Source organism: Dendroctonus ponderosae, unplaced genomic scaffold, assembly GCF_020466585.1.
Source record: "Dendroctonus ponderosae isolate FM_Combo_2020 unplaced genomic scaffold, Dpon_F_20191213v2 Dpon_F_20191213_4, whole genome shotgun sequence".
In the NCBI taxonomy this organism is placed as follows: Eukaryota; Metazoa; Arthropoda; class Insecta; order Coleoptera; family Curculionidae; genus Dendroctonus; species Dendroctonus ponderosae.
This window is the reverse complement of record NW_026018611.1, coordinates 1826723-1837233: the sequence shown is the minus strand read 5'-3', so window position 1 is coordinate 1837233 and position 10511 is coordinate 1826723. Positions and strand designations below refer to the sequence as shown.

Genomic DNA, 10511 nt, shown 5'->3' with positions numbered 1-10511 from the left:
TCATATCTCGGAGGCAAAATGAGCAAGAACGCTCATTTGTACATCATTCTAGAGATAAATAAATGGCCTTTTTAGAAAGTGAACCATGGATGGGGAAATTTTGTCAGTTTTCCCAAAAAATGCTTGAATTCAAGAAGTTTTAGATTTGCGTGGTTTTTTTTTGAGTTGCAAAATCCACTTGAACATGACGCTGCTTTTTTCGAAGTTTCTCAAGAACCATTRGAGCCACAGAATTCGTTTTGGCATCGTTGGATAGAGAATTGAAAAGTCGATTCAGTCGTATCAACGTGAGTGAGGAAATTCGAGTAGTTTTGACCCAGAAAGCGAAATTTGAACATCAGACACTTAGGTGCAAGATTATGCCACAGAATTCGTTTTGGCATCGTTGGATAGAGAGATGAATGGGGGGGTCACGACCCCCATGACCCTCCCCCCCTGGATCCGCCCTTGAGTAAACATTGGTTGTCTCACTCGCCCCCATAGTACTTCATAAGGGAGGCCAGATGCGCCGTGCAGTGTTACGTCCCAACTTGTCACTGTCACCGCTTAAAATATGTCAATTTTGAACTAGGCGACGTTTGAAACGACAACTGTACAGGGTGTACCATAACTAATGGCAACTTGCCGTCAGTCGAAACAAAAATACAGGCGGTCTAAGCTATTTTTAACGGTTCTTTTGCGCATAACTCACACAGTTTCAAGCCAGTTCATAGAGGCCGTTGGGCGCAGCCAATGATTCGCTTTAAATCGCCCTAGGCAAAAAATCAAATTTTGCTTCGGCGCCTCACTTCCGAAGATGTTAACAGTGCGTGCTAGCGAAACGTCAGGACCCAGTTTCTATTGACCACGGCCTAACAACGCGAAATCTCCAATTTAGAATCGGCCTGCAGAATCAACGTCACTAATCAGAACTGAAAAGGGGCGGGGCAAAAACTCAATCATCATTTCCGATATTTGGGGCTTAAATCATCAATCATTAGTTACGTAAAAAAAGAAAACGCCACACATGCGGTTGTTGACAAACCGATTAGCCGAGCAATTAACCAATTGGAAAGCGAGTGGCGTTGCCCACATCGCGATGGCCATCAGCGCACTCAACCGCTCTCGTCTGTTTCAGATCATGACCCTCCAAGATGCCTCTGCTACTCGCACGGCAGCTTTCAAGCGGCTCGCTGGCCGCCATTGTGGAGAAATGCCAGCGACAGCCGAGTCAGTCGCCGCCCCCCGACTACGAGCTCCAACTTAGCAACAGCCATCTCGATCTGCTGTTGCTGTCCAAGCCGCCCAAACTCACGCTGCCAAGCGATGAGGGCTTCGAGAGCGACATCGACACGATTTCGCTGCTCAGCAGCGAGAACGAGACGTTCGCCGGGGACAAGTTGGCGGCAGCGGCTCCGCTCACCGAAACCGACAGCGCCAATGGCGGCTCGGGCACCGAGAGCGAAACTGAGACTGAGAAAACCAACACGCTGACGCAGAAGAACGTCAACTGCATCAAGGAGGGCCTGGAGAAGCAAGCGGCTGTCGTCGCCTCCTCGTCTAGTCGCGAGAGCTTCGATCTGGGCGACTGCATTTGCTACGCTGACGTCAACTACCCGGACGTGTTGGTGTTTGTGATCAAGCAGGAGGCGCTGGTGTTCAAGTTCGCCAACTTGGAGAAGCTGCAGACGTTCTACACCAACTTCACCACCTTGAAGGCGGTGGCCAACCAGAGAGCCTACAGCGCGAGCGGGCTGGGGAAGCAGTCGAACAAGTACAACCTGCTGCAGCGCACCGATCACAACGGCGTCACTCACATCGAGATCAAGAAGCAGCCCAATGTGGCCTCCATCCAGGACGCGCCCAAGAGGGCTCTGGAAGCCCCCCAGGCGAGCCCCAAGGGGAAAGACGTGAACACCAGGCAACGGGCCCAGAGCAAGCTGATCAGCGACGTGAAGTTCAACACGGTGGGCCCGAAGCCGCGAATCGTGCGGAGCAGCTCGATTGAGAACATCTTGCACATCGATAGAGGCCATCTAGTCAAAGGCGCCGATACAGCGGGGGGCCTGAGAAAGGTCTGGAACTCGGCGGAGGATCTTCTAGGTAAGCCCCTGTTCTAGCTTCTGAGGCAAACCCTGCAACCGGCAATTCTGTTGCAGATTCGGACAGTCCCCGCCGGCCAGAGCGCCGACGCAAGAAGAAGCCGGCGCCTCCTCCGCCTCAACCGGACAAGGCAGAGGACGTTTTGAGCGGGCAGTTCGTGCGCGTCAACGTCCACGTGGACCCGCTCCAACACGCCCGCCTCGTGGCGAAGAGCACGGCGAACGAGCCGCACCCGAAAAAGCTGAGCCAGAACTTCAACCTGCTGGGCAAGGCGCTGCTGCGCGCCCCCAAGCCGGAGACCGCCACCCTCAACCGGCCCCAGCGAGTGCCGCTCTACGAGAAGCACCACTCGTGGACCAACTCGGTGCCGCGCATCCTCAAAAAGAGCTCGCGCAGCAAAAGCGAGACGCGCTGCAGCCCGCAAAGCCTCCAGCCGATGGCCTACCGATACATAGACGCCAGCCGCGACTCTGTCCCCTTTCCCTGTCCACCCAATCAGAACAACGCCATGTTCTTGAACGCCACCGGACTGAAGTCGAGGGCGGACCCTTTGCAAGGCAAACAGATCGACCCGATCCAGCACCATCCGCGCATCTCCTTCGGCTACAACGTGCCTGGGGGGATCAGCAAGCACCCGATGGGTAATCGGGTGTTCGGGCTCACGCCCAAGCTGAAGGACTTCAGCCGGGGGGAGACGCCCATCGGCCCCAAGTGGGGCAGCGCCTCCGACTTGACCTATTTGGGCGGCGACCGCAACAACCTGAAGAGCAGCATCAAGAGCGGCGAACCGGCCGGGAGGAAGAAGAACGAGAAGAAGGTGACGTTCAGCGCTTACACCACTGTGCAGGTGGTGTAGCGCGCTTTCGGGGCGCGGAACACACGCGGCCATCTGGGATCGGAGGAGAAAGTGAAATTCGCACTCAGCAGCGAGGAGAAAAACCTAACATCCGTCTAAACAAGATCAAGATGCCTTTGGGTTATGTAGCGGGGACACGAGGTGTGACCGAACTCGTCCACATTGGACGCTCGACTGGGTCTAGCTGGAAGCTGTGCGTGTGTGACCAAAATGCAGACATTTGGAAATCCGCTGGACGTTTTTGATTGACTCTCGGAGTAGAATCAAAAATCTCCCAGAACTCTCCCCCAAGCTCTAATTTCATCTTTTCCACGGAAAAAAATGAATTTTTGTTATAAAAAGTGTATATTTAAACAGGGTGTTCAAGATAAGGATGTCGCAATCGGAGGCGTTTCCAAAGAAGAAGTTTTCTGTGTTTTTTCGGACTTGTTGGTCATTTTTGAAGTAATTTCAAGTCACATGGCCCTCTGAGGGCGCAACTTCTTTCTAATTTACCCCACTTATCTCGGACAGCCTGTACAGTGTCCCACTCAGGACGGAAACAGCCCAGTCTTTTATTCACATTCTGGTACAAAAATTTGCTAAAATACAGGGCCGTTTCCATCCCCAGGCCCTCAACACTGTCGTAGTTGTAGCCCATGTACATATGTATAATTATGTATAAACCTTGTATGTATTTGAGGCTGAAAGTCTCAGGCCGAGTTTATACATGTGGCATTTCAATAAAGCGATTTTGATTCAGTGTGATTGCGTGACTCCGGCCGGGAATAGACGAAATGCCCCGTCACACGTAATAAAAACAGTGGCCGGACCCCGATATCTCAAGACGAGAAAGTTGATTTATGGCCGCGGGCCTCGCAAACCTACTTCTTCGCCTTCGGATGTCGCGCGTTTGAGGAGCGACGATTTTCGATTCACCTCAACCTCATTTGTTTTCAACCAACCAAACCTCAACAGGGTTTTACGAGAGCGTAAATTGCCTCGAAAATGCGATTAAAGTGATCATTTGAAAAACGTAATATCCTGTGTGCGATGGGCAATTAATGCTAGACCGAGCACGGAGTTCAAGAGGAAAGAAAGCGGTTTGGGCGCGCTTCTAACAGCGTTTTATCCGTTTTGTTTGCGCCGTCTTCTTTTGCAACAGCCAGTTGTTGTTGTTGTTTGTTGCTGAATCTGACCTTTCGCTATTTGCAAAATAAATCAGCTGAAACGTGAGTGTTTTTGTTTCTATTTCTGCCAGTTTAGTGTCGTGGAAAACTTGCAAAATACTCAGATGCTTCATCTGAAATTTCAAACGATAATGCGTTATTTTATGCAAATTATGCAAATTTAGGGTGTTTGGGGCATTTGCAGAGATTTTATTTTTTTCGAAGACCGCCCGAGGAAATTTTGACTGGTTTCGGCCTAAGGATCCCCTCCCAATTATTTAGAGGATTCATTCCTCACTTCTTTGTGATGACTTTGGCATAAAATTCGCGGCTTTCCGGGAATTTGAGACGTAAAACCTCAATATGCTTGTACGAGTCTGCAGTAAGGACGATATTGTAGAGCTTATCGTAACTGAAAGCGCGATTATTGGAGGACGTATGCGGTTGCAAGTTTAAAAATTCCTCAAAAGTCAAGAAAAAAAGTAATGAAAGGAGCATTTTCGCTAAAGATGCACGAAAGTCCACCTTATTCAGTGCCGTAACTCTCGTATTAAAGCGCTAGTTTACGCAAAATTAATTTGTCAAAATCGCGTGGCCCCAATATCGTAACGCCCCAGTATTACGAGCCTACTTACGCAGTGCAACATAGAAAAATTCGCCAAAAATCAACAGAAAACGAAATTATGGCCAAAATACTGGTGATGGAAAAGAAACGAATGCCCTATCCAGGCCGGAAGTAAAATTTCTCAAACTGGGCCACCTAACGACAAAAAATAAATTGAAAATTCCCTTGCAAAGCTGGAAAACTACCAACTCGACTACCTATGCAGCAGTAACCCAAAAAATCACCAAAAATCAATAAAACGCACAACAAAAGCGCAAATTTGGGCACGACTAGAAGAAGGTGCACTCTGTCCAACACCATAGACATCATTTCTATAGTTGGACCAGTTTTGAAAAAATGAATTTTTGGAAATAATGTTCTTTCATTCCAATAAGAACCCGCCTATGCAGTGCTAACAAAATGATGCAAATTCTGCGATTTCTCAAAATCTTCACAAAGCAACAACAATCCCAAAAGTGTTCCTGACTTTCGTGGACACAAGGCGATACCTACTGAAAATCAATGAAGAACTTGAAGCAACCGAAGAGAAACCATCAGCTCCGCGTCAACAAAAACCGTCTATTTAGTCTTAATATTCCTGCAAAACAATGACAACAAACAATTTTCACAGACAAAATCGCCGATTTGAGTCCGGCATTGTGCGGAAAAACGTTTCTGAAAGACAATTAAAAGGCTGCTGGCTGTGTGAACGCTTCGGGCCTTCCTGATGGGCGTCTTAAACGAATCAAAACACAAGAAGAGCATGCTTCTAATGAATGAGAAAATTGTCTGGCGATTGTTTGGGCCGCTAGGAGTGAACTTGCTGTTTCCCAAGGTTTCTCTTTTTCGATGTTTGCCGGTTGACGCAATTGCCGACGATTTTTGGAAGTCGAAAAAAAAACGTTTGAAGGCTCCAAAGAGGTCAAATCCATCAAATCAAGCGGGAAATGTTGGCACATCCATAGATTACCGTTTTCGGCCAAGGTTGCAATCAACTCAGCGCTCATCGCTTTTCATCAAGCCAATCACTCTTAGTCAGTTATTATGGTAAAATACCACCTGAGAGTTGCCCATTGTCGAATTGGCTCCACCGCTTTTGATTGATGACGGTTTGTTTACCTGCACGGGCGCGGGGGAAACCACGATCGAAACGTTCTTCCCATTCACCGCCCAATTTCTTCGATTTCTTCGGGCCGTCTCACCCCCCGTGGGTCTCGAGCTGTGGAATGCCGCTCAAATTATACCATGAATGGCGACCGGCCACATGCTTACAACCATTTTTCTCGCTGCGATGCTGTTGAACCTATTTCGTGTTATAACAGGCTGGGGATCTTCTAAAGACTCTAGCGGAATGTTATGTAATTGACCTGGTCTTTAGTCGAGGAGCCAGCGATTGCTGGGCTCAAGTGTTTACCTCAACCTCAACTTACTCAAACTTCGATCCCGTGTGAAGGGCCAAAATAGATAGAATGAGTTAATGATAGTTTGCGATCGCTGATAATGATGTATGAATGGATGTTGGCAGCCAAACGACTGGCTGGAGACTAATTGCGCCCAGACCGTGAGAAAGTAAATACTGTAGTGGATGAATCGACGTTCTTTGTGCAGCGTATGGTGCACGGAAGTGTTTAGCTGCCTAGACGGCAGGAAATCAGGGAGAGTCCTTTCTCCCAAAACTGACCCACCCTGTATATTTACACATTCGTTGATGTTGCGGTTGAACATCTCTGAAGATCCGGGGCTGATCCAGCTTTAAAGTCAGGGGGGGGGGTTATGTAGAAAAAATACAGTCTTGTGTTATCTATGAAATTAGAAAAATGATCGTCATTTTGTGCAAGGGTGGCGCAAGATTATCGCAAAATTTTATGTTTTCCGTCCCGTTTTGCATGTTTCCCAGAAGCAAAATGAGCAAGAACGCTCGTTTTTACATCATTACAGAGATAACTAAATGGCCTTTATTCGAAGTTTCTGAAGAACCATTCGAGCCACAGAATTCGTTTTGGCATCGTTGGATAGAGAATTGAAAAGTTGATTCAGTCGTAACAACGTTAGTGAGGAAATTCGAGTTGTTTGACCCAGAAAGCGAAATTTGAATATCAAACACTTAGGTTCAAGATTATGCCAAAATGTCATGTCTTCCGTCTCGTTTTTGCTCATATCTCGGAGGCAAAACGAGCAAAAACGCTCATGTGTACATCATTCTAGAGATAAATAAATGGCCGTTTTAGAAAGTGAACCATGGATGGGGAAATGTTGGCAGTTCTCTCAGAAAATGCTTGAATTCAAGAAGTTTTAGATTTGCGTGTTTTTTTTGAGTTGCAAAATCCACTTGAACATGACGCTGCTTTTTTCGAAGTTTCTCAAGAACCATTCGAGCCACAGAATTCGTTTTGGCACCGTTGGATAGCTTAAAACGTACAGTTTAAAACACTTACCCGCAATACATTCCACTTTATTCCACTTTTGAATTTCAAAGACATCAAGTTGAAGCCGCTTTTGAACCTGCCCAACACGTCCTCTGACAAGTTAGAACTTCTCGGGTGGCCATTAAGATTTACACGGAAGGATTGAAGTGATGTTACAGAGTAAATTTGAGGACAAATTGTAAAAAACCACTCACTCACACACCAGATAGGAAGTTAAATTGCAAATTGGTCACTTTGCTGGCGCATTTGCCATAATCCTCGCGAATTTTTACCGTCGAGCTGCCTTCAGTATTACTGGCGCCACATATGGGCCTGTTTTGAACAGCGTTCGTCTCGTTAACACTTTCTCATCGCCGGTTGGTTCATGCAGATCCGATGCCTAGTCACCATTTTCGTCAGGAATTGGACGCGAACAGACAGTTTTTTGCCGTGAAATGAAGATGTTTGATCGTTATTCCTCATCTTCTGGTCTCTGACCACACTTGAACATTGTTCTAACATTAATATAACATTAATATGGCGCACTCAGTAACACGAAATGTAGGAAACACACTTTTTTAACTAATAACCAACTGTGGCTTATCCCCTTCCACAGTAAAGCGCGACATAGTCTCGAACCCCGTTTCATTTCCGGAAAGGCCAGTGTTCCCGGATGTGACGCGCACCTGAACCCAACATTCCTAGGATGACTTCCTGTCAGTTCTAGCGCGTTAATTGAAGTCAAATTATTTCACTGTGCAACATAAATTTTAACCCTGTAGTTCAGTTTTTTTTGTGTTGATGGCGGAGGTAAGAATATTAACAATTAATAATTATTAATTAGTATAAAAAACAAATTGACGCAAGTTGGATGTTTGAAAAAGAGGGACAATGAACAAAAACACAAACAAATTAGAAAGTGTGTATTTGTTTTAGATCCTGATAGTAAAAAAGCGGCGCGCCTTTATACAAGCCGTGCATTAGAGTAATCAGTTGCGCATTAAAATATCAAAAATAAATAACAAACTCGGATAATTTTATATACAAATATTGTACATGCGATAATTTGCTTGGGGCGTCGGACTGGGCGAGGAAACCTTATCAAACTCCAAGGCACCTAAGTAGTTATGACACTAGTAAAGGTTAAAGAAACTAAAAAAATGTCATGGGTAAACTAAACAGTACTTCTGAGCAAAAGAGCTAAACAAAATCAAAATATGGCCGCCGCGTTAATAGGGGTGCATGCTGGCGATGCCCACCCTCGGAGGCAGGTACCCCACAGTGCTGTTGGTCCGATGCAGCATGTCAGCCGTGGTCGTCTTCTTCTTCTGCTCCATCTTCAGCTTGGGCTCCGCGTAACTATGCCGGTACCCTGGTACCCCTTTGAAGTCCCTCTGCGGGTTCTTCGCGAACTTCGCATCGTACTTCTGCTCGTTGCTCTTCGACACGCTCTCCATCAGTAGCGAGTTGTATCTGAGTCAAACAGATCTCTAATGCTGGACACTTTCAGCTCAACAGTGGTAGTTTGGTCTTACCTGTCGGCTTCCGGCAGGTCCTGGTAGTGTCTGCTGCTCCTGAGGTCCCTCTCTTCGCAGTCCTCATCTTCAAAGCCCTGCTGGCCGAACTCGATGTAGGAGCGCCGCTTCAGCTCCTTGGCAATTTCACTGGAATTCTTCTTATGCTCCTCTTCGATCAAAGAGAACATAGATCTTCGCTTCGGGTCGTACTTGTCTGCGCTCCGCAAGCTAAACAGCATTGATTGGAGTGTGCATGGCTGTACTACTGGAGACAGACTTACCCATCGCGGTCCTTCTGCCTGTAGCGCACCTCTTCAGAGTAGCGAGGGGCTGGCGTTGGGCGCGTCTCTGCAGTGAACTCATGGCGGTCGTTGGAGTACCTAAAATCCCAGGCGTTTAGGGGGCTGTTGAGGGTTACTGACGCACACTGACCTGTCATCGAACTTGCTGCGCAGGTGGTCCTTTGAGGGGTAGGCCATGCTCTGGTGCCGCTTGACAAAGTGGATTTTATCGCGCTGAATGGTCGGAGAGATTGGCGGCTCGGGGTTGCGCCTCTCGTGCTCCAGCCTCTCCTTCTCCATCAGCAGGAACTTTTCCTTGGCGTCTTTGAAGCGGTCGCGAGGCGCCTTTAAGGAAAAACCCCACGCTTGTCTTGCTCCTTCGTTATGCTTAGCAACAGTACCTTGATTTCATCAGGAGTGGGCGATCGCTGCCGATACTGAGGCTGCCGCCGATTGATCGAGCTGGTGCCCTCGTAGTAGAACTGGTCTGCGTTGGAACTGAAACTGAACTCTTTTTTCTCATCTCGGTCGAAGTCACGACCGCTCCTGCAAAAAGTCCGTGTTGTTGCGTCCCAATTCCCCCAGAAACAGTCCCTTACCGAATGGGTTTCTGCGCACCTCGGGGCTCGTAGTACCTGGGGTCGTTCGGGTTGCTCTTCGTCTTAGGGCCCCTGAACTTGGCGTCGTCGTCCACATACTTCTGTCTGGCCTTCGGCACCGGGTACTGCTTCATGGGCTTCTGCTCCTCAAAGAACACCTCCTCCTCATAGGAGAAGCTCCGGGAGGGCCGGTCCTTGTCCAAGTCAGCCGACCCATTCCTGGACCTGCACCCACACGGTCAACAGGGTCCCAAACGGCTCAAACCCAGTCTTACCGGATGTTCTCGTCGAAGCCGTCGTCCTCGAAGTACTTGGGGCTGGACTTGTCGTTGTAGTAGTAGCGGTCCTCGTCGTAGAACTGCTCGGAGTTGGAGAGCGACTTTTCCAAGTAGCGGTTGCCGCTCTTGTTCAGCAAGTCCCTTTCCAGGGACTTCCTGAAGTCCTCCCGGGCCCCCTCCTTGCCTCGCTCGTTGACCATCGACTTTTGCCTCTGGAGGTACTTGTTGTCGCTGAACTTGGTGACTGGTTTCTCCAAATACTTGGCAATGTTGCTGCTGCTGCTGCTGGGCTTGTGGTAGTCATCGTCAAACGACTTGGAGAACTTCAGGTCGGCGTGCGAATACCTGCGGCGCCATCCAGGGTTGAGCAAACTGAGCTGATAAAGGCGAAGCCTTTCGAATTACCTGGAGAACTTCTGGCTGCGGTCCAGCGACTTGTCGCTGGGGCTGTCGGGGTTTTTCGCGGGGCGCGGCAGGGAAATCTGCCCGCTCATCAGATACAAGGTGGAGTCGGCAGCATCGCCATTCCAATCTTCGTCGTCTGAAAAGCAAGTTGACGGGTTGGATGCGGCTTATTTGGATGTTGTTGCGGGCCGCTTTCTCGCAGGGTCACGCCCATGACGGGCAAGTGAAAGACTCCGATTTTTCCCGATCTAATTCCGCTCGACGCGCGACCCAGGTAAATTCAACTGTTTTTCCTGTTATTTGCCTGTTCAATTGTTCATTGAATGTGTCATTGTG

General features: G+C 48.3%; 2 protein-coding genes across 2 annotated transcripts in view; one reads left to right on the top strand and one right to left on the bottom strand.

The window, feature by feature from the left end:
- The window catches only part of LOC109543039, a 21823-nt gene extending 18143 nt beyond the window's left edge, over positions 1-3680 (top strand). The window contains exons 2-3 of the mRNA XM_019912553.2: positions 1118-2082; positions 2139-3680. Of these exons, the coding sequence (XP_019768112.2) occupies positions 1134-2082; positions 2139-2938 (1749 nt within the window). The 5' untranslated portion in view covers positions 1118-1133 and the 3' untranslated portion in view covers positions 2939-3680. The remainder of the gene's footprint in view (positions 1-1117; positions 2083-2138) is intronic.
- A 4325-nt stretch (positions 3681-8005) lies between these two features.
- The window catches only part of LOC109543027, a gene marked incomplete in the record, with an annotated part of 11664 nt that continues 9158 nt past the window's right edge, over positions 8006-10511 (bottom strand). The window contains 8 exon segments of the mRNA XM_048665901.1: positions 8006-8568; positions 8631-8840; positions 8894-8992; positions 9045-9238; positions 9295-9439; positions 9493-9717; positions 9768-10115; positions 10176-10311. Coding sequence (XP_048521858.1) covers positions 8325-8568; positions 8631-8840; positions 8894-8992; positions 9045-9238; positions 9295-9439; positions 9493-9717; positions 9768-10115; positions 10176-10311 — 1601 coding nt within the window.